The 27,458-nt window shown below is 50.6% G+C and overlaps 1 protein-coding gene and 1 long non-coding RNA gene across 2 annotated transcripts; one reads left to right on the top strand and one right to left on the bottom strand.

Annotated features, from left to right (window-relative positions):
- Positions 1–2,832: 2,832 nt before the first annotated feature.
- On the bottom strand, positions 2,833–26,967 carry EIF4EBP1 (eukaryotic translation initiation factor 4E binding protein 1). Its single transcript, XM_081524163.1, has 3 exons — positions 26,790–26,967; positions 5,627–5,806; positions 2,833–3,296 (listed from the first exon to the last, which is right to left on the bottom strand). The coding sequence occupies exons 1-3, from the start codon at positions 26,932–26,934 to the stop codon at positions 3,265–3,267; spliced, it is 357 nt and encodes a 118-aa protein (XP_081380289.1). The 5' UTR covers positions 26,935–26,967; the 3' UTR covers positions 2,833–3,264.
- On the top strand, positions 6,008–23,481 carry LOC145518902 (uncharacterized). Its single transcript, XR_014063449.1, has 2 exons — positions 6,008–7,559; positions 23,386–23,481. It is a non-coding gene; the product is annotated as an uncharacterized LOC145518902 (long non-coding RNA).
- Positions 26,968–27,458: the final 491 nt, after the last annotated feature.

Raw genomic sequence — 27,458 nt, forward strand, 5'->3', positions numbered from 1 at the left:
AGTTTCTTGGCCTTTCCTAGACTTTTTTTTCCCCTGGAGAAATGAACTCTATTATTTAAAATATGAAAACTTTCAAGATAAAGATATTTTTATATTTGCTATTAAAAGCATATTTTAATAAATTAGATTTACCTCATCCAAAAAATAAATAAATAAATAAACTGTCTCCCTTGCCCTCTGACTTCTGAACAGTTGGGGGGAAGACGGCTGCACCTCCACTTTGGCCAGGGGGCTTCCTCTCTGCAGGACACATTCAAGTCTTACTCTTTGGAAAGGGTACATCAAGAGAACCTAATGTGTAAGGGCCGTACCTCTCCCCAGTTAATCTGCAGTTTCCTTACCTTTTCATATGCATTTAATCAGCTGCAGAGAGGAGGAAGGCTTTATTCTAGTTAATTCCAGAAACTGAGGTGTCTATTGCCCGTCGTTGGGGTGCTGTCTCTTCCACTCGAGATGAATTGCCCTGAAGCAAGGGGCACAGTCCTCTGCTTGGGGAAGTCAGGAAGGGCTGTACGGGCTAAGTTCTGAAACACAAAGCACTGATTTTGTCGTTATTTACAGGATTGGCCGATGCAAGGAAGCTGTGTCAATGCCACGAGTTAAGAACTAAACTTCAGGGAGAAGAAGGGACTTGGTTGGACAGGTAGGGTTTCGATGTAGGGAGGGCCTTCCTGGATGGTGGATGACCTGAGGTACAGGGGGCGCCAAGAGAGCATGTTAGACGGTGGAATGTCAAACCAGTTGGATTTTCTAGATGAATGAAGAGGATGCCCCAGGGCAGTAGACAAGGGAAGAGGTGCTGTCTCTGATCACTTGGTGAGGTGCAGAAAGTCATGGAGGTTTCTGGTCTGACCACACAGGAATGCCGGGGCATTGACACCGCTTCCACGCAACGGCCAATCCTGTAAATAATGCTTTAAGACATTTCTGGGTGTCCTTCTCCACTCAGAGTACCTCTTGTCTCCAGATCAAGTCGAAAGATCCTTGGGAAACACTCACCGTAGCTTAAAAGAGTTCCTTGTACTTTCCTGGTTCATAGTGTGTGGCCTCTGCCCCACAGTTGTCACTGGGTTTTCCCTAACTACAAAATCAGAGCTTTGGGTGATGCCTGAGGCGGGCAGGCCCAACTGTGAAGGTTTCTCAGAATATCCCAGTGGATGTTAAATTGGACCACGGGAGCTTTATCTCCCCCACAAGATTTTAAGTTCCCTGAGGACTGTGTCACAGACCTTTGCCACTCCACAGCAACCCAGCCAGGGTGATGCTCAAGAAATACCTGGGTTTTCTGGAGGAGATACTTCTGTTCAGTGGAAACGGCTCACAACATGTGAACAAATTTCTTAGTGTCAGAGAGGCCAACTTTTTACCCTTGGACACTGAGATGCGGGACCAAGAAGGGGACTAGACTTGTGAGCAAGGCCTTGGGTTGGACATCAGAAGGGGAGAGAACAAGAGGCTTTTAGGGGAAAGTTGTGCCAATCTCTAGTTGGATCCTAGTTGCGGCTTTATTTGTTGTTGCGTTGGTTTTATTTTTTTAATGTCTTTTTATTTTGGCCATGCCATGCAGCACGTGGGATCTTAGTTCCTTGACCTGGGCTCGAACTCCTTCCCCCTGAATTGGCACCACGGAGTCTCAACCACTGGAGCATCAGGGAAGGCCCCTAACTGGGGCTTTAGTTGTTGTCTTTGCACTGGTGGTGGCCCCTCCACAGTCTCATTTCCTATCCATCGGAAAAGTACATGCTGTATGCCTGGAGTCAACCTGCGCCGGATCCTCCCACACTCTGTTACCAGACACAAGGATTCCAACTGCTGTCTCAGTCCAGGGAGGGGAGGAGACTCCAACTCAACCATAGGGAAAAAGAAAAAAAGAAAAAAACAGGCAAGGGACTCAGCCACTAAGGCCTTCCGCTCCCCAAACAGCAGGCTGATAAGTGCTCTGAGTCCAGTACTGGTGAGCTCCAGGTTGGCCACGGCCTCTTGGTCAAGGGCCATCCGCCCTTCAGCACACCCTGTGTATGAGATGAGAAACACCTGCTGCCTCTCAGTGGGGCCCTCTGCCTGGCATTTGAGGCCCTTAGAAATCTGAACCCCTTTGTCATTTATAAAAGGCACCCCCACCTTCACAAACTGCCTGCTCTGGCCAAAGCAGGCAACTTGATTTCCTGTCCTTGAACAGTCTGTTTCTCCAGGACCACCTGCCCTTGGCCACCTGGGCCCCAGCCTCCTCCCAGCCAGGTATTCTCAGGACCCAGCTATAGCCTCAGCTCCATGAAGCCTCCCCTATGTGGACCACTCGCTGATAACCAATCCCTATGCAGTCTCTTTCACGGTACCTTTTCTTATGGGCAGATCTTACATTTCAATGAAATCCCCAGGGCAGGGAGCTTCTTCAGGGGTCTGTGCCCCGCTGGCAGTCACACAAGCTGGCAGTCACACAAGCGACACCTGACAAACACCAGGGACAGTTGGGTCAGTGAGTCGACATCGGCTGGGGGTCAGGCCTCTGATGCTTGCAGGGTGGGGGCTGCAGAGTGAAGGGGACTGCGCCACTGGACACGATTTGGGTGGGGGGGACACAGCCCAGAAAAGAGGCAGCCCCCGGCACTGAAAAACAGATGAGAGGAGCACAGCTCAACCCTTGCCCAGATTGACACCTGAGATGCAGTGTGTGTGGTTCACTTCCTGAGCCGTACCACGAGGGGAACCCACATTCTACTCACCCCCCCGCAAGGGTCCGTGCGACCATCAACTTGAGAGGCCAACAGGAAGTGCTTGAGAAGCATTAGCCATCCATACGGAGTTGAAAAGAGCTCAGACAGGGGCCAACTCTTGGCCCTAGGGCGAAGGTGGCTTTTATTTCCTTTCTCGGGAGGGGAGGGGGTGGGGAGCTTTCCCCACACACCAATCTTAGTGGGGGGGGGGCATGGGTGGTCCCCCAGAGGACGGGGCCGGGAGAGCCGGAGGACTGTTCAGAAGGCCTCCTCCGTGTCCACTTGCTGGCACTGGGTTGCAGGATGCGCCCGAGGTCACTGCCCTCCGGGTGCTAGCTCCTACAGGGTTGGAGGCACACGGAGGTATGTGCTGGTGTCCACGAAGAAGGGGGAGCAGGGGCCCTGAGTGAGGGAGCAGGGGGCTGGGGTGGCCGGCCCCACGCCCACCGCCTGCCCAGGATGGTCGTTTGCATAAGGCCTGGCTGGTGTGACTTCTCCCAAGAGGGGCCGCTGGGGCCCAGAGACATGGCTCGCTCCGATGGCTGGCCCTTTAAATGTCCATCTCAAACTGTGACTCTTCACCTGGGGAGAGAAGGGGCAGAGGGCCGGGTGAGCCATGGGCACGTGGCATGGCTGAATCTTCTAGAGGCCGGAAAGAGGTGTTGTTTCCCGTTCTGTCGTTCCAACAGGGAGAGCAGGGGCCAGGGGTGTGCCGCCGAGGACAGCGGACGGAGGGCAGAGCCAGGAATTCCTGAGACACACGTCCAGCTGTGCTCGCTCCCCCGATCCCAGAGCAGAGACCACATCTCCCCGCTGGACAGGTGACAGCCCTGTCTTCTGGATCACTTGTATTTTCTTTAAGAAGAGTGAATGGCTCCTTGTGATTTGAAATAAATACAATTTCACAGACACATACTCCTTAAAATGTAAAAACCTTTCTGAGCATGTGTCCCAACTTCTGGGTTAGGACATGGTACCCTAACCTCCTCTGCCTACACCCGATTCTCCAGAGAAGAGCCTGACCCTGCGATACGGCAGTTCTTTGGGGAATTCAGTTGCTCGCTGCCCTGGCCCAACACTTACCATTAAAACTGCCAAGTAATTCACGCAGCGGCAGCTTGTTTTCCTTTTTAATGAAACTGCCTTGTGCCTGACCTCCTGGCCAAGGCTGGCCAAGAACCCTCCTCCAAGGTTCTAGAGGGCAGGAGGCCTGCTCTGATCCCCACAGGGGAATAACCGCCCTTAACTTCTGGTTATGTTGACACAAATATGCGTGTCCAAAGGCAAGAGCCTTGGCTTCTTATATCCAGTGAAGCAACATGGAAAACCACGTGCCTTCTCCTTCAGCCCACCCCATCCCAACAACCGTGCGGACTATGAGGCTGCTATGGTGGGGTCAGAGCCTTTGTTGTGGGCCAGAGCAGCTCGAGACACCAGGAGGGGCGAGGGTATGCAAGTGCAGGCGGTGGACAGCTTTCAGGTTGCGGTGACCGAGCCATTGTTGTGTTGACAACCTCTATTCTCAACGACCAGTCTTTGGTTTAAGGTGAAAGGGGAGTGGAGGACCAACCACACGACTCTGTCCATCCTTCTGTCTATCCTTTTAAAAAATAATAATTTCTTTATTTTTGGCTGTGCTGGGTCTGTGCTGCTGCTAGTGCTTTTTCTAGCTGTGGCCAGCGGGAGCTCCTCTTTAGTTACAGGGCTCAAGCTTCTCACTGTGGTGGCTCCTCTTGTTGTGGCTCTGCGCACAAGGGCTTCAGGAGCTGAAGCATGTAGGGGCATTAGTTGCGGTTCCTGGGCGCTAAAGCACAGGCTCTGTAGTTGGGGGTGCACAGGCTTACTTGTTCTGAAGCATGTGGGATCCTCCCAGGCCACTGATCAAACCCATGTCTCCTGCATTGGCAGGCAGATTCTCTATCGCCAAGCCACCAAGGGAAGCCCTGTCCATCTCTTATCACAGGGCAGGGAACCTTGCTGCCTGGGGCATCCTTCTTGCCGGGCTCTGTGGGTCTGTGTCCACCTCTCTTTTGTCCATGGTTCTCCAAGTCTGAAGGCAAGTGTCGCCCTCTCTGGGAGGTGGGGCTCCTGAGGTCCTGATGAACCACAGCCTGAAGGCCCCAGGGATCTGGGTTCTGTCTTGTCAGCAGGGCCAGCCAAGCTCGAGGGCCCAGCTGCTTCCTGTCTGGGCTCGGTTGCTGCCTTCCGGGGAAGGGTCAGCGGCTTCCAGGCTCTGCCAGTGCTTATGCTCCCTCCTCCTGTAGCAAGAGCTCAGATGCTCCGGCCAGCGGGTCCCTGATGCTCAGAGATGGTATTCAAGCACCTCTGCAGGGGTGGCTGCTCTGATTGACGGGGGTGGGGTGGGGATGAGGGTGGGGAACTGAACACCAGGAAGGACCCGGCCTCCCCTTGTCCACTGCAGAAACAGCCAGTTGCACTGTTTCCAAGGCCTCCAGGATCCGCTAGGACACCCGACTTCCCTGCCGCCTTTCTGATACCGCAGACGTGTCATTTCCTAGAGGGTGAGGACGCTGTGCTTTTGATAAGCAGCTTCCTGCACAAAAACATCCTGGGTGTGTTCCAAGTTGCTACAGACACAAGGAAATGCTTCAGGGACAACTGGATAAAGGTTATCCAAGGGCTTATCAAAGCAGCTGCCTGGATGCCATCTCCTTTCAAACAAGCTCCTGGCTAATGAGACTATCTGATGAGGCTGAATGGCCTTGCCTGGGGTTCCTGGGCCCCTTTTGTGGGGAAAGTGGGTTCTGATGAAAGTGCTGCACCCCAGACCCTTCCCCCGTCCTCTGGACTGCTACATGGGCAGGAGCATCACCATGCTCCCTGGAACACCCACACCTACACCCCCTCTTCCCCTTCCCGGAGGGAGAGCCCAGCGGAGCCCGGCCACTCACCGCCCACTGGCTTGTCCTCGGGGCTGCTGCGCAAGTGATTCTGGCTGGCTTCCGTAGGGGGCTCCTCGCCTGTAGGGCTAGTGACCCCGGGAATGGTGGGCAGGTCCCGCGGGGGCGTCTTGGTCACAGGCGAGTTCCGACACTCCATCAGGAACTTCCGGTCATAGATGATCCTGGTACCTGCAAGGGAGCGGGGACACGGATAAAACCACGGAGAAGCCCCTGGCCTGCTTTTTCCCCCTGAGGCCCGGCTCCAGCAGAGGCGGCAGGCTTTCCTGCAAAAGCCCGGGCGGGAAGAGTGAGGCTCACTCACTGCCCGCCTGCCACCCGGGACTCTGCTGTCGCCCAACCGCCCCATCTCCCCGGGGTCGGAGGGTGCTCCACGGAGAAAGTCTTGTGTTTTGTTTTTTTTTAATTTTTCGCTGCACCCTACCAGTGGCATGTGGTCAATTCCCTGACAAAGGATGGAACCCACCCCTGCCCCCTGCATTGGAAAGCGGAGTCTTAACCATAGGACCCACAGGCAGGTCCCCAAAGTGGGTTTTGGTGTTTTTTTCAATTCTGTCCTTTCACACCCTTGGGGAATATCCAGAATCTTTTAACTCCATTTGACAAAGGAGCAAAGAGAAAAATAAGTGACTTCCGCTGGCCACCACCCCAACCACTCCCCACCAGTTAAATATGCAAACTTCCCCTGTGTGGACTTTGTGGAAAAGAATGACACGGAGCACCCCCAGCCCCACCACGGCTCTCTCTCCTCAGTCCACCTCCCCGGAGACGCCCCCGCTCCTCCCAGGGTCCAGCTACCCATCCTCTGTTCATGTGTCACCCGACTTCAGGGTTTCTACTTGGTCTGCCCTCCATTCCTTTAATTTTCACTCTCCTGTCTCAAGTGTCACCCCAGGGTGAGGGACCACGTCTTATAGAATTATTCACTAACCTTAAGCCTCCCAGGAGCCCTCCTATGAGGGCAGCTGCCTGAGAGACTCCTTAAAAAAAGGAATGTGTTCTCAAGCACAGGAGCCAGGGAGGAGGCCGGCTGATTCACAAGTAACAGTGAAGAGTGAGAAGGTGACTCCCGTTGGGCCCCTGTCTAAATCCTGATCATCTCTGCAGCCCCGCTGTGGTCCTAGTAACATAACCCCTCCAGAACATTCGCTAGTGGCTCCCTTCTCCACAAGGAGCAGGCCCCAGGCTCAGCCTTCAACAGGCAGAGGCATCTAGCTAGAATTTAAAACTGTCTTGTTGTCATTATGTTTCTTTTTATAGCTACCTTCTATTTATGGCAAGTGACTCTGGTTTTCCATATATAGCTGTGATAGCAAACTTCCTTTTAATATATACAACAGGATGTAAATGAATATGGTAATGGTACATGGGATACATCACATAAGATATAATATACATAATAAAAGCTAGGGAATTCCCTGGCAGTCCAGTGGTTAGGTCTCTGAGCTTTCACTGCCCAGCGGGTGTGGGTTCAATCCCAGATAGGGGAACGAAAGATCCCACAAGCTATGGGGCTCGGCAAAAAAAATAAAAAACAATAAATTTTAAAGGAGAGGTGAATCAAAGATAAATATTAAATATAAGTACAAGTAGAATGCAAAGTATGATAAAGATGCAGAAGAGGGGGAGGGATAATGAGGAGATTGTGATTAACACATACACACTACTATATATAAAACAGATAACCAACCAGGACCTACTGTACAGGAAGTGCTATACTCAATGTCTTATAATAACCTACTGTTGTTGTTTAGTCACTAAGTCCTTTCCGACTCTTACGACCCCATGAACTGTAGCAAGAATGATTTTCCAGGCAAGAATACTGGAGTGGGTTGCCATTTCCTCCTCCAGGGGATCGAGAATCTGAAAAACAATAGATTTATACATATGTATAATTGAATTCAGTTCAGTTCAGTTCAGTTCAGTCGCTCAGTCGTGTCCAACTCTTTGCGACCCCATGAATTGCAGCACGCCAGGCCTCCCCGTCCATCACAAACTCCCGGAGTTTACCCAAACCCATGTCCATCGAGTCGGTGATGCCATCCAACCATCTCATCCTCTGTCGTCCCTTTCTCCTCCTGCCCCCAATCCTTCCCAGCATTAGAGTCTTTTCCAATGAGTCAACTCTTCGCATGAGGTGGCCAAAGTATTGGAGTTTCACCTTCAACATCAGTCCTTCCAAGGAACACCCAGGACTGATCTCCTTTAGGATGGACTGGTTGGATCTCCTTGCAGTCCAAGGGACTCTCAAGAGTCCTCTCCAACACCACAGTTCAAAAGCATCAATTCTTCGGTGCTCAGCTTTCTTCACCGTCCAACTCACATCCATACATGACCACTGGAAAAACCATAGCCCTGACTAGACAGACCTTTGTTGGCAAAGTAATGTCTCTGCTTTTAAATATGCTATCTAGGTTGGTCATAACCTTCCTTCCAAGGAGTAAGCGTCTTTTAATTTCATGGCTACTCTGCAGTATACCTGAAACTTATATTCAGTCCTGAATATTCATTGGAAGGACTGATGCTGAAGCTGGAACTCCCAATATTTTGGCTACCTGATGTGAAGAACTGACTCATTGGAAAAGACCCGGATGCTGAGAAAGATTGAAGGTGGGAGAAGGGGATGACAGAGGATGAGATGGTTGGATGGCATCACCGACTCAAGGGACATGAGTTTGAGCAAGCTCCAGGAGTTGGTGATGAACAGGGAGGCCTGGTGTGCTGCAGTCCATGGGGTCGCAAAGAGTTGGACACGACTGAGCTATTGAATTGAACTGAACTGAAATACCTGAAACTAACACAATCAACTATACATCAATTAACAAATGAAGACTGTAGGTGGATGGTGAATGGCTTCAGTTTAGAAACCAGGATGCAAGGACTCCAGGAATGCCCATCCTCATCAATAGCTCTGAAATATGTCCCTCACTTAAGGGCTCTGCTGAGCGACATTCCAACAGCTGACATTCATTTCTTGAGGTTGAGCACTGCCTGTCTACTAACTCCAGAGACAGAAGAGGGACCAGCTTGCATCTCTGAGCTCTGATGTGAGTTAAGATTGGGCTCCCGGGGACGAGGAGGACCCGGGATGCTGAAGAGCAGAGGGTGGTGAGAGAGAGACCCAAGGATAAACTTTGCCTCCTTGCTCGCGTTGGCCCGGTCTGACCTCGGCCTTGCCAGGCAGCCACCCGGGCTCGCTCTCCTCATCGGGGGCAAATAATGCTGAGGTTGACAGCCCTGCCCCTCATCACCAGGAGGACTACAGTTCAGAGCTCACGTTTCTAAGGGGGAGGGGTGGACAGCAAAGGACCCAGACCTGGGGCTGTACTTTCGGCCCTGCTACCAACCAGCCCTCTCTGGCGGCTCAGATGGTAAAGAATCTGCCTGCAGTGCAGGAGACCTGAGTTCGATCCCTGGGTTGGAAAGATTCCCTGGAGAAGGAAATAGCAACCCACTCTGGCATTCTTGCCTGGAGAATCCCATGGACAGAGGAGCCAGGTGGGTTACAGTCCATGGGGTGGCAAAGAGTCCGATACGACTAAGAGACTATCACTTGTACCAACCAGCCAGGTGGCCCTGTGCCCCTCCTCCCTTGTGCCCGGCCCGCCCCCATTCGGGCCTCACCTGTAAGGGCAGTTCCCTCACCTGTAACATGAAGAGCTGTGTGCCTACGTGCCCAGTGGGCTCCAAATGGAGAGCAGCAGTGCCCTCTCTGGAGGGAGGGCACCCTGGCTCCAGAGATGCGCCCGTTTCTCTCTGTTTCTTAGTCATCATGGCCTGGGCACCTTACCCCCTTATCTCCTTCTCACCCACCACCTTGGCATTTTAAAAACTTTTATTTATTTTTATTGAAGTATAGTTGACTTACCACACTGTGTTAGTTTCTGGTGTCCAGCAGAGTGATTCAGTAATATATGTATTTCTGAATATATATCATATGCCTCACACTTTTTCCCATTATGGTTTATTACAGGCTACTGAATATAGCTCCTTGTGCTATACAGTGGGACTTTTGCCTATTTCATGTTGGCTGCACTGCACAGCTTGTGGGATCTAAATTCCCTAATCAGGGATGGAACACGGGGCCCTTGGCAGTGAAAGCAGAGTCCTAACCAATGGAGCTGCAGGGAATCCCCTGTTTTATCTATTTTATATGCACAAATTTGTATCGGCTGATCCCAAACTCTTCATACCACCTTGGGGTTTTTTGCTTGTTTTTTCACCATGGAGTACAGCAACTGACCCCATCAGAGCTGAACCTGGGGGCTAGAGATTCAGTCGTCTCAAAAAAGAACTTGGAGGTCAGCAGCTTCTGAGGTTCTCTAGAGGTCACGAGCCCCCAGTGGTTTTGTTTTGTTTAACAAGTGTGGTAAAACAGAAATAACATAAAACTTAGCATCTGAAGTCATCTTAAATGCACAGCTGAGTTGTTTAAGTACACCCACATTGTCATACAACTGATCTCCAGGCCAGTTTTCATCCTGCCAAACTAAAACTCCATCCAGGAAACAATTCCCCCTCCCCCAGCTGGCGGCAACCACCACTCTGCTTCTGTCTGAGTTGGACTGCCCTGTTGTGTGTTAGTCGTTCAGCCGTGTCCGACTCTTTTCGACCCCATGGACTGTAGCCCACCAGGCTCTTCTGTCCATGGAATTCTCCGGGCAAGAATACTGGAGTGGGTTGTCATTTCCTTCTCCAGGGGATCCTCCCGACCCAGGGATCGAATCTGGGTCTCCTGCACTGCAGACAGATTCTTTACCATCTGAGCCGCCAGGGAAGCCTGGACTGCTCTAGGTACCCCAGAGCAAGTAAAATGAAATCTTATAGTAAGTGAAATCTTATAGTATTTGTCTTTTTGCAATTGGCTTGTTTCACTTAGCATAATGTCCTCAAGGTTCATCTACATGGCTGGACTCTGTGGGAATTTCCTTCCATTTAAAGCCGAATAATATTCCACCGTGGGCTTCCCCGGTGGCTCAGTGGTAAAGAATCTGCCTGCTAATGCAGGAGACTCGAGTTCAGTCCCTGGGTAGAGAAGATCCCCTAGAGAAGGAAATGGCAACCCACTGCAGTATTCTTGCCTGGGAAATCCCACGGACAGAGGAGCCTGGCAGGCTACAGTCCATGGGGTCGCAAGAGTCAGACATGACTTAGTGACTGAACAACAATAGTCCATTGTATGGGTATACCAATTTTGTTTACCCACAGACATTCAGGTTACATCCACTTTTTGGTTATTGTGAATCATGCTGCTAGGAACATAGATGCAAATATCTTGATACTCTCCTTTCAATTCTTTGGGGTACATACTCTGAAGTGGCCCCAGTATTTTAAAAATCAGTAATTACACTTAAAAGAGAAAAATAAATAGCCTCTGCACCCTCTATCCGATGGCTAGAGCACTTATTTAAAAATAAAAATCCTCATTTGGGCTAATAAAATCCATAATCTAAATGCCCGTAGGGGTGGCACCTAAGATACCCACCACTGGACTTCCCTGGTGGTCCAGTGACTAACTAAGACTGCACTCTGAGTCCAGGGGGCCGGGGTTCGATCCCTCTTCAGGGAACTAGATCCCATCCCTGCTCAAGGAACTAGATCTCATATGCTGCAACTGAAAGGTCCTGCATGCCACAACTACGACCCAGCACAGCCCAATAAATAATATATATTAAAAAAAAAAAGACCCACCGTCAGAGTAATTCAGCCAGGGAGGGAGGGTATGTGTGTGGGGTAGGCGAGGGGGTAAACAGTGGTGTCCAGAAAGTCAGCTGACAAGGCACCGAGCCTGGGAGAAGCCACGGAGTCCCCACTGACTGACTAATTTGGGGCCTGTGAGGAATAGGAGCTGGAGATGGAACTGCTTTGGCTTTTTAACTCTTTCTTCTTCTAAGCCTTCATGGGATCCACCTCCACGGCCAGTGATCTGGAAGTTCCCTAAGCCTCCCACAGATGAGGCAAACCTAACAAAACACACACAGTCCTGCATTGTCGAAAATAGGAACCCTCGGCTGACGAGGCTGCAGCGCAGTCCCGGAGCTGGCACGTGGTCTGCACACAGGACAGGAAGTGGGGACCAGCTGGGGATGCTGATGACCCTGTGAGGCTGAACAGCGGCAGCGGGGGGTGCTGGTCTGCTGTGGTCCTCTAGGGCGCGTGGGTGTCACACCAGGCGGCCCCCCCATAACACTCTTTAGCTGAGGACCCACTTCCTCTCCGTGTAAGGGAAAACAAGCCCCCTCCACAAGGGGTCTATAAATGAGAGCGTTTGAGGATCTAGGCAGCTTCCAGGTGGCAGAGTCAAGATGGTTCTTCCTCCTGGTTCTCTCACAAGTCATACAAAACACGGAGAACAAGAAACAGAAGCGCCTGCGCCCACCTGGATGCCAGCGGGGCTCCGACTAGTCTCCAGATCACGATATATGAAGCCAGAAAGTGACTGGAGGAATGGCTCTTTTTCCCCTTTCCTTCTTTTTTTTTTTTTTGGAGGGGGGCTTCCCTCTGTGTCATGTGGGATCTTAGTTCCCCAACCAGGGGATGGAACCCAGGTCCCCTGCAGTGGAAGCACAGAGTCTTAATCACTGGACCACCAGGGAAGTCCCAGGAATGGTTCTAACAGGGACAAAAGGGGGACAGCTAAAGGCAGGAAGATGGCAGTGGAGGTTGTAACAGCAAGCAAGTGAGGTCGAACCCAGGAAGTTTTGGGAATTAGAGGCATCAAGGAAAAGGGGGCTGGGGGCTGACAACAGGGACAGGTGCCACCTGTCTGTCACCCAGGAGGAGGACAGGCAGGCAAAATAAGCTGACCTCCTGAATGGTGGCCTCAAACCCTTTCTGCTCCTCTGCTTCAGGATAAAGAGCAAAGATAAAGACCTACAGAGACAGATTTTGGGAGGGGGGTATCTCACATGAAAAAAATCCCAACCAGCCACTAGATTGAGCCCATCAGTCTCCGGAACACACAAGGGGCTTCCTGCCAGCTCTTGAGCAACTCCTCACTCTTAAGTAATAAAGGGAGCAGAAGACAAAAAGACGACCAGTTAGAGACAGTACCTAAATCCTAGATAAAAGGAAATCAAGAAAGAGAGACAAGAGAACTTGATCAAAAGAATTACTTAAAAGATCAAAAGAATTAATTAAATACCAAAAAAAAAAAGAAAAGTTACTTTTACTGAATTGAGAGAGATGAGTCTTGAAAGGCTACTTGACTATCTAGTGCAATGAATTAAAAAACCACCAGCTTAAGATTCATTGTAAATCATGAAATCTTCCAGAAAGGGTTGAAAGACAACAGGTGCCCACTGAGGATTGGGAGTAAGAATGTATCAAATTTTTCAGTGGTTACAGGGGAAGCCTGAAGACAGTGGGTCAAATGCCTTCACTATCCTGAGGCAAAAGTCATCCTGACCTAGTTTTATACCCAGCCAAACGCTAACCAAATAGAAGGAGAATAGAGATATCTGCATAAAGTTCCAGGAGGATGGAGTCTATAAAATCAGAGAAAGACCAGAGGCTCCTGGGAATCCCATGCTCGCAGCTGTGTGGCAGGTCCAGAGTAGCCAAACTGTGCTCAGAAAAGAAGGAAAATGCTGGAGAAATGCAGAGGACTGTGAAACCATACTGAGAAGCACTTCAGAGGGGCTGGTGGGCATGGGAAGACTTACCTGAATGAAAACGAAGCACATTTTATTTTTTTATACTTACATTTTTCTTTTCAAAATTGTTCTTTTAGATTTAATTAACACGTTGTGTCAGTTTCAGGTGTACGCAAAGTGATTCATATGCATCTCTTCTTTTCAAATTCTTTTCCCATTTAGGTTATTGCAGAATATTGAGACTATTACAGACTATTGAAGAAAGAGGGTGGCAGAGGATGAAATGGTTGGAGAGCATCACTGATTCAATGGACACGAACTTGGGCAAACTCCACGAAATAGTGAGGGGCAGGGAGGCCTAGCGTGCTGCAGTCTATGGGGTCGGAAAGAGTCGGACACGACTTAGCACTGAACAAGACTGCTGAGCAGAGTTCCATGCTTTCAGGATTTGGGTACTAAGCACATTTTAAACTGAAGAAATTAGTAATTCTACTTTAAAAAAAAAAGGTTGTAAAAAATGGAAATGCTATCACTGTAATCTACATGGGTCATCAAGAGTTATAGTATTAAAAATAATAAATACATAATATAGAAGCAACCTGTGTCCATCAACAGATGAACGGATAAAGAAAATGCGAAATACATATACACAATGGAATACTACTCAGTCATAAAAAAGAATGAAATTTTGCCATTTGCAGCAACGTGGATAGACTGGAAGGTATTATGCTTAGTGAAACGAATCAGAGAGAAAGACAAATATTCTGTAATTGCTTATGTGTGAAATCTAAAAATAAAACAAACAAATGAATATAACAACACAGAAACAGACTCACAGATAACAGAACAAACCTGGGGTTACCAATGGGGAGAGGGAAGGGGGCAAGGTAGCGGTAGAGGATTAACAGGTATGAATTACTATGTATAAACTAAACAAGCTACAAGAATACATTGCACAACATTGGGAAACATAGCTATTATTTTGTAATAACTTTAAGTGTAGTATGATCTATAAAAATATTGGATCAGTACATTTTACACTGTATATTGTTACAAATCTCCATTCATAGTTCTTCAGGAACCCTGTCTAATCCCTTGAATCTATTTGTCACCTCCACTGTATTATCATAAGTGATTTGATTTAGGTCATACCTGAATGGCCTAATGGTTTTCCCTGCTTCAATTTAAGCCTGAATTTTGCAACAAGGAGTTCATGATCTGAGCCACAGTCAGCTCCAGGTCTTGTTTTTGTGGACTGTGTAGAGCTTCTCCATCTGGAGAAGACTCTTGAGAGTCCCTTGGACTGCGAGAGATCAAACCAGTCCATCCTAAAGGAAATCAATCCTGAATATTCATTGGAAGGACTGATGCTGAAGTTGAAGCTGCAGTACTTTGACCACCTGATGCGAAGAACTGACTCAATGGAAAAGACCCTGATGCTGGGAAAGATTGAAGGCAGGTGGAGAAGGGGATGACAGAGGATGAGATGGTTGGATGGCATCACCAACTCAATGGACATGAGTTTGAGCAAGCTCTGGGAGATGGTGAAGGAAAGGGAAGCCTGGCAGGCTGCAGTCCATGGGGTCACAAACAGTCAGACACAACTGAGCACACACACACACACAACTTTGACTTAAAAAAAAAAAAAAGAACTAAGGGACAGGTTAAATAAATTATGGATCGGACCTACAGTGCAATGCTGTGCAGGTACTATTTGGAATAACGAAAGTGTACGCTGTCTGAGCTTCCCTTGTGGCTCAGTTGGCAAAGAACCCGCCTGCAATGCAGGAAACCTGGGTTTGATCCCTGGGTTGGGAAGATCTCCTGGAGAAGGAGATAGCAACCCACTCCAGTATTCTTGCCTGGAAAATTCCGTGGACAGAGGAGCCTGGCGGGCTACAGTCCACAGGGTCACGATGAGTTGGACATGACTGAATGACTAAACCACCACCACACTGCTCACGAAAAAAAACCCCCACAGAACTGTACTTTTTGTTTACTTATCTCTCGAGTGAGATAAGGATTAAAGCAAGGAATATACCTTTTATACTGAATATTTTTAAAATAAAAAATACAAAACTGTAATAAGGATTTGTGTGTTAGTTGCTCAGTCGTGTCTGACTCTTTGACATGTAATAAAGATACAGGATGAGTAAGGAAACAAATAAATAAGGATATAGGGTCAGAATCTCCTTTCCTAGTAACTCAAGTTAGAACTACCGTTGTTGGAACAAGACAAGATTCCCCATGTCCTGAAGGCTCTCTGCTGGGCTGGGGCAAGAGTGGTGAGCTCACCCCTCTAGCATCTCCAGGCTGCATGCACCAGCCCCATCCACGCTAGACTGTAACTCCAGGAACTGTATTCAAGGATCGGGACAAGCATTAACACCCACCCACACAACTGCCAAACGTTGCTGGTTCACATGCCCTGAGGGTAGAGGTGCTGGGTCATATATTCCCTCACTGAACCCCTCTGGACCACAGCAGACCACGTGTGACGGATGCAAGGGGCCATTAGATACAGGAACAGCCCCCGATCTCAGATACACTTGTTTCCAGGTTCTGGAAACAAGTGTGTGGCATCTAGAGACACAGATGGCGACCACAGAGGGGCAGGGAGAGGTCTACCCTGTGCGTACCATCGGCAACAGGGAATCCAAGCCCCCTGACTCTTAACCCGAGCCATGGAAGCATCCTTGTCACCCCAATTCTGCACTGACCCAGAGTGGGCGGTGGTCCTCGGACGATCCAGGAGGGAGGGACTACAGGTGCAAAGCAGGGGAATCCAGAACCTGCCTCCCACAGGGCGGGGGCAGGAGAGAGGTGAACCCCGCCCCCAACCCTTCCAACCATTTGTGTAGCTGAGATCCTACTGGGTTCTGAGTTCAAGGCTGGGTCTTAAACTACACGTAGAGAATAGCTGAGGCTGCCTTCTAACTGGAAGCCCATGTAAATGCATCACCCTGAGTCTAGCTGGCTGCCAGTTTTCCCAGCTATGGAGAGAGGGGCATGGGGACAACATAATGGGGGGTGGGGTGTGAATGCCTGCTGTTCTTCTTACAGCCTAGTGGTTACAGACCCAGGGGACAACATAATGGGGGGTGGGGTGTGAATGCCTGCTGTTCTTCTTACAGCCTAGTGGTTAGAGACCCAGGGGACAACATAATGGGCGGTGGGGTGTGAATGCCTGCTGTTCTTCTTACAGCCTAGTGGTTACAGACCCAGGGGACAACATAATGGGGGGTGGGATGTGAATGCCTGCTGTTCTTCTTACAGCCTAGTGGTTACAGACCCAGGGGACAACATAATGGGGGGTGGGATGTGAATGCCTGCTGTTCTTCTTACAGCCTAGTGGTTACAGACCCAGGGGACAACATAATGGGGGGGTGGGGTGTGAATGCCTGCTGTCCTTCTTACAGCCTAGTGGTTAGAGACCCAGGGGACAACATAATGGGGGGTGGGGTGTGAATGCCTGCTGTCCTACTTACAGCCTAGTGGTTACAGACCCAGCTCTCCCACTTGTTGGTTCCATCCACTCTGGGCATTATTGCTCTATGTCTCTGTGCCCCAATTTCTTTTCTTTTTATTTTATTTATTTATTGGCTGCGTCAGGTCTTAGGTGAGGCACGAGGGCTCAGTAGTTGTCGCGTGTGAGCCTAGCTGCCCCTCGAAGTGTGGGAATCTTAGTTTCCCAACCAGGGTTTGAATCCGCGTCCACTTCACTGGAAATTCTTGACCACTGCCCACCAGAGAAGTCCTCGTGCCTTGATCTCTTCCCCTGTAGAATGAGGGTGATGGTGATGATGGCAGTTCAAGTGTCCCAGGGTCACTGCGTGGGTCAGCACCGTGGCTCACACAAAGTCAGCCCTAAACAAGCAAGCCCTCGGTATTGCCACGACCACTGTGACTTCAGTTATATGGGGGTAAAGAAAAAAAGCTGGGATAAACCAGAGGGGAGGTAAGAACCCTGAAAAGAGACTTGGAGAGAAGGGGGTGGGGTGGGGGGAGGGTAAGGGCATTCTCCCTCCTGTTTTGGTCCACAGAGAAACAGGCTTCAAGAACCACCATGAGCTGTGGCATGTTTGGTAACCAGTGTCATCTGGGACTTTAAACTCCAGGTATGCCCCAAATGCAAGAATTGTACTTTTTCTTTAGGCAGGTTTTGGGGGTGAGGACAGCTTGCTTGAACGCATAAAGCAAGGCACACATGCCCCAGGGTCTGGTTTCCTCGCCTGTAAACAAGGGCTTGTTCTGGGCTCATTCAAACTATTTTTAAAGCCCCAACCCTAGGCCAGGCTTTAGAGATAATCTCTCTGGTGTGTTCCAGCTCTGATACCAACCATTTATTTTTAGGATCCCCTTGTGGGCAGGTGCTTTTAAGTTGAAAGTGGTGCAACTAGCTCGGGGACAGGAGGCAGCAGTTCTGGGCTCAAACCTGGATGCAACACCGCACCAGCCCTCACCTCCGAGTCCCAGCTTCACTCCTCAGCTCTGAGAGGAGGGTGAGGACAAAACCCGAGCCTCGCAGGAGTGTTACGTTGTGAAAATCACAGCACCCACATGAGCCCTGCCTGCCACAGCCTGACCTGCTAGGTCTCCTGGACCCCCATGAGGGAGACACCTTATCCTGAACTCACAGGCAGGAAACTGAGGTTCAGAAAGGCCAGCCCCTTGCAGTCATCCCAAGACAGACCCAGCCTGTCTCGGCTCCCACCCTAGAGACCAGCCTTTGTCTACAATGAACCAGGCAGCCCGGGCCCCCGCACTAGCCAGCACTGGCCAAGGGGAAGCCACTGGGGTCTTCAGACTTCTGCCTCCTCTTCCGCCTGTTTGAGGACAGGATGTTCCCTGGGAGGGAGGCCTTCTACATTCCTCCACCATCTCCCTGCGGTCCAGCCCTGGGGGCCCTGAGGCAGCTGGATGCAGCTCCTGTAAGTTGAGACACTGGTCCCTCTTTCTTCCTGGGGCCTTCGCTGGCAGGAACGCTTCTCCCAGGGGCCGAGGACGTGAGGCCCGGCAAGAGTACAAGCACGGAATTCCTAGAACTGCTGTTCCCCTTCCAGGGGCGGGAGAGCATTTCATAACAGGGTCAGGCAGAGGGCTGAATGCCTGTGCTGGGACGCAGGCCAGCCGCCGGGGAGAAACCCATTGGAACGAGCTTACACGCGGCTCAGCAGCAGTGCCCGGCCGTTTCTTGCAGGACGGTCTGCTTGGCAAGCACAGCTGACTGGCCGGGGGCGGGGAGCAGTTTGGTAAAGAAGCAGAGCTCGCTCACTCCCAGACTGCCCTTCCCCTCCCACCCTGCCAGCTCTGCAGGGAGAACCAATACCCCTACAGTCTCCGGATTTCCCTGATGGTCCAGTGGCTAAGACTCCAGGCTCCCAATGCAGGGGACCCGGGTTCCATCCCTGGTCAGGGAACTAGATCTCACAGGCTGCCACTATGGATACCCCGGGCAGCAACCAAGACTTGCCACAACCAGATAAATAAATATTAAAAAACAAAAAAATCCACGCCCCCAGCAAAGACTCTTTAGAGGTCTTATGAAGGCCCTGGAGTAACAAAGGGGCCATCAGCCAGTGGTAAACGGCCCTTCCCCTCCGGTCCCATGAGGGAACAGGCAGGCTGATTTGAAAATTAAGCAGAAGGGACAAAGTTTCTCCGGAGACAGAACAAAACAGCTGAACAACTTCTTCTGAGGCCGGCCAAGCTCCTCCCCTTTCCCTGTGCACCTGGCATAGCCAGGTAAGGCTGCCCCCTGAAATTCACTACCAACAGTGAGTGCCCTTCTGAAATACACCACCCCCTTGCTGCTGGAAAGTGAAGGAGTCCTGTTTTTTTGTGTGAATGGCATGCCCCCAAATTCACATGTTGAAGCCCCAACTCCTAGCACCTCAGTGTAAACTGTATTTGGAGATAAGGTCTCTTAACCAGGCTATTATGTGAAAAGGAGGCCATTAGGGTGGAGCCCTAAAACAATATGCTGGTGTCCTTGTAAGAGAGAGCCAGTCCACAGAAGGACCACGACCACCACCTGGAAAAGGGGCAGCAGGAGGCGGCCTCTGCAAGCCACAGAAGGGGCCTCAGCAGAAACCAACCTGTCCACACTTGGATCTTGGGCTTCCAGACCAAGAAGAATATAAATTTCTGTTGTTTAAACTACCCAGTCTGTGGATTTGGTTACAAGAGACCTAGCAAATTCGCACAGGCCTACTGTCCCCTTTTGTTCAGAAGAAAGAAGAGAGAAACCCATTCACACTCCTTAAGGCAAGAGACCCAGTTCTGCAGCCGCCACTTCATTGTCCATGTGCTGAGTGTGACCCCTCTGATACCAGCAGTAGTCTCCCTCCCACTCACCTGTGGACCCCTGGGCTCAGACACCTGCCTCTTGCCAGTACTCCAGAAAATCAAGGAGGTTTAAATGCAAGTGCTGGGCAGAGGGGGCCAGTACCTGAAGCCTGGCTATTTGAAGGGGAAACAGGAGGTAGGCTAGGCTGCAGTTAGTAAGAGTTCACGTGACACCAAGTGAATATATGGCCCAGAGCCCTGGCACCATGTCCATCTGTGTGGTTTGCTTTGTGGAGCTTAATAGAAGGGCTTGAAAGCAGGACATGGGATCCATGACTCAATGTTTTCAGGAAGGCGTCCTCTGTTCTTAAACCAACAGTCAATAAACACACAGGCTCGTGATTCTTGTCTCCTACACCTGGCTGGATAAAGCACAAGCTGGAATCAAGATTGCTGGCAGAAATATCAATAACCTCAGATATGCAGATGACATCACCCTTAATGGCAGAAAGCGAAGAGGAACTAAAGTGCCTCTTGATGAAGGTGAAAGAGGAGAGTGAAAAAGTTGGCTTAAAACTCAACATTCAAAAAATGAAGATCGTGGCATCCAGTCCCATCACTTCATGGCAAATAGATAGGGAAACAATAGAAACAGTGACAGACTTTATTTTCTCGGGCTCCAAAATCACTGCAGATGGTGACTGCAGCGATGAAGTTAAAAGACGCTTGTTTCTTGGAAGAAAAGCTACGACCAACCTAGACAGCATATTAAAAACCAGAGACATTACTTTGCTGACAAAGGTCCGTCTAGTCAAAGCTATCATTTTTCCAGTAGTCATGTATGGATGTGAGAGTTGGACTATAAAGAAGGCTGAGCACCGAAGAATTAATGTTTTTGTGCTGTGGTGATGGAGAAGACTCTTGAAAGTCCCTTGGACAAATCAGTCAGTCCTAAAGGAAATCAGTCCTGAATGTTCATTGGAAGGACTGATGTTGAAGCTGAAGCTCCAATACTCTGGCCACCTGATGCAAAGTGCCAACTCACTGGAAAAGACCCTGGTGCTGGGAAAGACTGAAGGTGGGAGGGGAAGGGGACAACAGAGGACACGATGGTTGGATGGCATCACTGACTCAATGGACATGAGTTTCAGTAAGCTCCAGGAGATGGTGAAGGACATGGAAGTCCTGGCATACTGCTGTCGCAGAGTCGGACATGACTGAGTAACTGAACACCAACATCTGGCCCTGGCTCTGTTGGCCACTCAGCAGGACAGGCAGTTAAATCCCCTCAAAGGACTGTTCTTTGAGGCTTGACCCTTGTTGAACACCATCTCGAAGCATGGCCCACATAAATCCTCCTATCCCTGTTTACACACAGCTTCTCTCATTCAAAGGAGTCGTTTCCCTTCTCCTTGAATCTGGGCTAGCCTTGCAGCTTGCTCTGACAGACAGAATACTGTGTAAGTAACATACTGTGATGAAGGTGAAGGAGGAGAGTGAAAAAGTTGGCTTAAGGCTCAACGTTCAGAAAACTAAGATCATGGCATCTGGTCCCATCACTTCATGGCAAATAGATGGGGAAACAGTGGAAACAGTGTCAGACTTTATTTTTTTGGGCTCCAGAATCACTGCTGATGGTGACTGCAGCCATGAAATTAAAAGACGCTTACTCCTTGGAAGGAAGGTTATGGCCAACCTAGACAGCATGTTTAAAAGCAGAGACATTACTTTGCCAACAAAAGTCCGTCTAGTCAAGGCTATGGTTTTTCCATAGCCTAGTGGTCATGTATGGATGTGAGAGTTGGACAGTGAAGAAAGTTGAGCGCCGAAGAATTGATGCTTTTGAACTGTGGTGTTGGAGAAGACTCTTGAGAGTCCCTTGGACTGCAAGGAGATCCAATCAATCCATCCTAAAAGAGATCAATCCTGGGTGTTCATTGGAAGGTCTGATGTTGAAGCTGAAACTCCAATACTTTGGCCACCTCATGTGAAGGGTTGACTCATTGGGAAAGACCCTAATGCTGGGTAGGATTGGGGGCGGGAGGAGAAGGGGACGACAGAGGATGAGATGGCTGGATGGCATCACCGACTCGATGGACATGGGTTTGGGTAGACTCCGGGAGTTGGTGATGGACAGAGAGGCCTGGCGTGCTGCAATTCATGGGGTTGCAAAGAGTTGGACACGACTGAGCGACTGAACTGAACTGAACTGAACATACTGTGACTTCTGAATAAAGGCCTTAAGAGGCCTTGGAAGCTGCCATGTAAATAACTCATATTCTGAATGGTGTGAGACCATGAGGACAGAGAGAGAGCCCAACCTTCCAGCTGTCCCCAGCAATACCCAGACAGGTGGCTAAGGCCACCTTGAAACTTCCAGCCCAAGGCAATCCAATGGCCAACTGTATGCAACCAGATGAGTGGGCTCAGGCAAGACGATCAAAAAATGCCCAATTTACCCAAAGAATGAGGAGAAATAACAGATTGTTGTTGTTGTTGTTGAAGTTACTAAGTTTGGGGATTGCTTGTTACATAGCAGTAGCTAGCTGATACAGCCCTTCTCATCAAGACTAGATCTCTGGGTCTATTATCTGAGCTCTCCCTGTGAACCCTCATGGGCATAGGCAGTGGATTACAAGGCCCAAGTCCTAAGCATCCAAATGCCATGGGTAGAGGTCACCTATTTCTGCTGAGTCAGCAATACTGGCCACAAACAAGTAAATGAAGACCATGAATCCCAGTGTCTGAGACCTAGGCCCCAACACTGACTAGTTCAGTATAAAAAGTCACTTTTTTCCACATTCTGCTTCATAATAACTTGGAATAATCCTGGGATAAGTGGGAAAGTTCAGAGAAAGTTAGCTTCTGCTTCTGGGACATTTCAAGATAAACAGCTACACTTGTAACTAAGAGGACAGAAAAGAAAATTTAAACATTCTTATTAAGCCAGCTCAGACCCAGGCCTAGTAGTAGAGACATCAGGTTACCCTGAGAACACTCTCATCACAGGAGTTTTTAACCCTTCACCTTTTAGACATCTGATGTGGCTGGTCACACTACAGAGATGAGTAAGCCATCTCTGAAAGAACTTCCTGTCTAACCTAGGGAACAAACATGTAAACAAAGACGTGTGAATCATTGTTGTGAATCACAAAAGAGGAAGAACACTGGCATGGATCTCAGTAAAACGAGAAAGTAACGTGTTTTTCGTTCATACGTTTGAACACTCAAGAATCAAGAACCTACGTGCACAAATGAACACTTTTCATTCATTTCACCCTGGGAAGCAACCCTTTTTTCAATAATGCTGCCTTTTCCTAACTCGACATCAAATAAAGACCCTGACAAGCAAATGCCTCGCTACTTTATGCCAACAGTCAATATGGCACCATCCTGCTGGCCCTTTCTCCAAATTTGATAATGAAGGACTTTTTTGCTCTTTCAGAAAACAAACAAACCTCTTTATCAAATAATGAGGCCCTGCCACCCTTGAGGATATTGGGAAAAAAAAGTAAGGTCTGAAGGCAATTCAAATCCAACAGCTGTGTCTACATTGTTAGAATGTAAGGCCAACCACGCTGGCTACTTGGAGTGGGCAAGTCTCACTTAATATCATGCAAGTTTTCAGGGGTGAGGTGAGTGTCTGTCTAATTACTTCAGATACAACTCTGATGCTTATAATTCTATTTCGGGTGTGTTCATCTTTCTAGCTTGCAATGGAAGCCCTCGAGGTCACACTTCATCTTCCAATGCCATGGCTGTAAGATCAGGAAGGCTATGGGTGATCTACACCAAAGTCTCTGCCAGTCTTTAATGAAGCACATAGTATGGAATGTTCTAAACGCTTTAAAAGGAAGGTCGGTTCAGTATAAAAAGAGGCCCATTATAGTTCCTTCTTTGCCTTAATGTCAATGTCAAGTTCTCTTGACCTGTAATAAAGAGGCAGTGTGACTGAGGCCTGGGGACACTGGCCGCACTCCCGCTTCAGTGCCCAGCTTACCCTATCCTCTTCCCGGCACTCTCTGTTCCAGGGCCAGACCCGGGAGCTGCCCCAAGGTAAGCTTCCCGGGCGCAGGCTTTGTTTGTCTAACCAAATAGGGTGCCAGTAACACCTGCAGTCCTAGCTGCTTACCTCTGGTTAACCTTATCCAGATCCAGGGCTTAGGTATGACTACCACCCAAGCAACAACTCCTGTAGTTTTGGGGTCAAACATCCAGTAAGGAACTGGGGATGTAGAGGTTGGTGGGGGAAGGGTGGATGAAGGGTTCTGACCCACTCAAAGGTTCTGGTGGTTTATGGTGTTACTTAAGACTTTTAAGACTCCACAGATACAGAGAACAGACTTGTTGCCAAAGGAAAGGGGTTGGGGTGGGGAAGGTAAGGGTTGGGAGTTTGGGATTAGGAGATGCAAACTATTATATACAGAATGGATAGACAACAAGGTTCTCCTGTACAGCACAGGGAACTATATTCAGTGTGATAAACGCCAATGGAGGGACTTCCCTGGTGGTCCAGTGGATAGGACTTCACACTTCCAAGGAAAGGGGCACAGGCTCAGTCGCTCATTAGGAAAACTAAGATCCTGCAAGAAGCGTGACACGACCAAAAAAGGAAAAAAAAAAAACCCTAGTGGAAAAGAATATGAAAAAGAACATATAACTGAATCATTTTGCTGTACAGCAGAAATGAACACACTGTCAATCCACTATATTTCAATAAAATTGAAAGAACAAAACAAAACCATAAGATTCCACAAACTTGAGTGTTCATCAGTGACACTCTCTTAAGCAAATTTCTCTTCAGTTCTCCAGACACCTAACTTCAGATTGGTGGCTCAGCCTGTGTAGGGTTAAATGACCATGGAAAGCAAACTGGAGTCAGAGGAATGGAGATGGCTCAAGCCATCTGCAGAGCCATTCCCAGCAAGAGTGATCAGCAGACACTTTACTCCAGTAGCTTCTGACACTATACACCCACGCAGACTCTACCGAGAGCCTGGCTCTCCAGACTCTATAGTTTAAAGACAGATGCCAAACCCAACCTCAAGAGAAGTTTACCTGGATAGATGCATCGCTTTTTTGTCAGACCGCAGAGGAGAAACTGGTGAGGGCTGTCACATTCCAGCAATTCCTGAGAGCTCAGAGAGTAGTCCTTACACCAATCACTGGGAGCTAGTTACAAATGTGGAATCTTAGGCCCTACCCCTCACCTACAGAATCAGATGTGGTCCCCAGGTAATTCATGTGCCCCCTAGAAGACTGAGAAACAGCACTCCAGACCGAAGTAGAAGGGGTCCAGGAATAACCTTTACTCATAGGTCAAGCCCTTCTGCCCAGGCAAAGGGCTGTGTTAAAGTGGGCTTTGGAGGAAGACTCCATGCCTTGGTTGTGCAGAGGCAAGCCTGGATTCTCTGGGTTATGGACTGTGAGCTGCGTCTCCTCGCTGGTCACTAGGCTGGTCACTCTCTAGACTCCTGGCACTTCTAGCTTCCTTCCAGTTGGCCTCAGAAACTGTCACACTGATGCAGAAGCCCCTTGTCCCTCTCTCAAATGAACACCTTTAAAAGGAAGGAGGCTCGTTGAGGTCTGCCCCAAACCGCAATTTCCCAGCGCAAACGGAGAAGTGGAAGAGAGTTTCCCATAAACAGCACCCCCGGCTGTTGCTTCCAAGCTGATCCACCCCATCTAGCAACGAGGGTGCAAAATAGGGCCACCTAAGCCTTCAGGCCTGAGTCAGTGCCCACCCTGAACAGATGAAGCAGTGGCTCACAGCTTCACTGGAGGGGACCCCAAAATTGTCCAGAAAGGTCCCGGTAGCCACATCACAGCACAGAAAAAGCGGAGTAGCATGGACTACATAAGGTCCAGCATGGAAAGAGAATCTGAGTCAAGAGAGACAGGAAGAGTCACTGGGAACTTTCCCTTGGATCATTTTTAATAGCATTTTTTCCCCTCTGCACTTGGCGGCTGTTTCATGTTCAGTTTGGGAAATCGGGTGTTAGATTGGACCGTGGGCACGTGTTCGGGGGCCTCGGTGCCGCGTCCCATAGAAAAAGGCGCCCTCGCTGCCCAAGAACCAGTCAGCTGGCTAACAGCTTGCACGTCGTATGTTTTGAGTCAAACAAAACCAGGGCCTCGGATCTGGCTGTGCTCGCCGCCGGGGGTGGGACAGCTGTCTGAGGAAAGAAGCAAGTGGCCCCCGACGCTGCCAGGCGACGAGGCGGGCAGCCCCGCCCGAGCGCGAGCGTCTCAGCTGGAACGCCAGAATGTGCGGCGCTTTTCTCGAGCAGTTTGGGAAGCAGCAGAGGCAGAGGGCGCAAAGGGAAGGAGAGAAGGGCAGGGCAGGGTGAGGACCGCACGAGGGAGGGAGGGAAGCGTTGAGCTCCGGGATTTCATCACGCAAACCCGCCGGCAGGTTTCATCAGCGCCCGGCACCCGGGCTCCGGAGCTGGGAGCGAATGCCAGGCTCCCGAGGGGAGCGCGAAGCGGGCAGCCACCCGCGCCAGCTCAGCTTCCTCTTCCTCATCCACGCTCCCGGAGGTCACACGGTTCCCTCCCTCCCCTCCCCCTCGGACAGAAGAACGTGTTTTTCTGCATAGCGCGGCTCGCTGCCCCAGGTCCCTGCGCTGAGAACCTCCGCGCGCCTGAAAGAACCATCTGCCCACCCGTGCCGCCGAGGCGCTGCAGGGGCAGGCGAGCACCCTCCGCCCAAAACCGGGGCTGGGGGTCGGGTGGGGTGGGGTGGGGGGCCTCGGGAATGAAGAAGGGCTCTGCGAGAGTCATTGATCCCAACATCCCATCCCACAAAACCCTGGGCCCGGCCTCTCCGTGGTGCGTGGCCCACCCCGACCCCACCCTATTCAGCCTCAGAACTGCCCCCAATACCCACAAGGGGCAGCACATCTCAGCATGTGGCGGTCTCGGAAGCGTGCGTTTGTTTGTGCGTTTGTCGACGATCGGGGGAGTCAGGTGTCTCTTCCAGAAAGAAGCAAACTCCTGGCATTGGCAGACGCGGCACCGGAGTTCGCGCCCGAGGGCTGGCGATCGCAGGCGACCCCCACGCTCGCTCCCTGCGGCCACCTCCCGGACTCTCACTGCTTCCCTGATGCCCCGTTCCGTTCTTCCCAGTCATCGCGCCCCGGAACTCGGTCGCCCCGTCCAGCTGGCGGCTCCCGAGCACTCCCCGCTCCTGTCGAGTCCGGACTCCCCACCGCCCGCACGCAGAGCCGGGGCGCACGGGGCCACCCCCCACCCCTGGAGCCCGCGCCTACCTCCAGGGGTGGTGCTGAAGAGCGTGCCGCCCGGGGTGGTGCTGTAGTCCCCGGGGGGCAGCTGCACGCCGTCGCCGAGGACCACCCTCCGAGTGGTGGGGATGGCCCGGCTCGGGGTCTGGCTGCAGCTGCTACCTCCGGACATGGTCTCCCCGCGCGCTGAGCCCGCAGCCGGGGCGTGGCCCTAGAGCCCCTCAGGCCTCGCCCCGCCCCGCCCGAGACCGCCCCTTCCGCCTCTCGGGCTGACGACCCTTGGGATTTGTAGTTCCAGCCGCGCCGCCCACCTCTCACCCCGCCTGCGGGCTCCGGCGCTCCTCTCCCTCAGCGCTGGGTCCGAGGTCACCTAAGCACCCGCTCCCGGGCGGCCGGAGCCTGCGCCCGGCCCCAGTGCCTTCCAGATCCCTCGCAGCCAAGCCCCTAGTCCTTTCAGGTCCCCCTTGACACGCCGGCAGGGACTGGTCGAATGGGGGTGGTGGTCGCGAGCTTGCCCCGGTTAATTAGCCTTGCGGCTGGGTCGGGGGCGCATCTCGGGCTGTGCGGGGATCCTAGCCCACCCTGGCTAGTTTCAACACTGGGACTTCAGCGGAAGGCCCCCTTCAGCCCGCCCCTGTTCCGTGTTCTAGTTCCTCAGGAAGGTGGACGTTGGTCGGTAGGTCATCCATCAACTGG

This window comes from Giraffa tippelskirchi, chromosome 8 (genome assembly GCF_054371585.1).
Source record: "Giraffa tippelskirchi isolate mGirTip1 chromosome 8, T2T-mGirTip1v1.2.pri, whole genome shotgun sequence".
Taxonomy (NCBI): Eukaryota; Metazoa; Chordata; class Mammalia; order Artiodactyla; family Giraffidae; genus Giraffa; species Giraffa tippelskirchi.

Bases quoted from the DNA above. Each gene is read 5' to 3' on its own strand.
- EIF4EBP1 (XM_081524163.1), bottom strand. From the start codon at position 26,934: ATGTCCGGAGGTAGCAGCTGCAGCCAGACCCCGAGCCGGGCCATCCCC. The intron at 5,807-26,789 runs GTAGGCGCGGGC...GCTCCCTTGCAG, and splicing joins CTTCAGCACCACCCCTGGAG to GTACCAGGATCATCTATGAC. The intron at 3,297-5,626 runs GTGAGTGGCCGG...TTCTCTCCCCAG, and splicing joins CGAGGACAAGCCAGTGGGCG to GTGAAGAGTCACAGTTTGAG.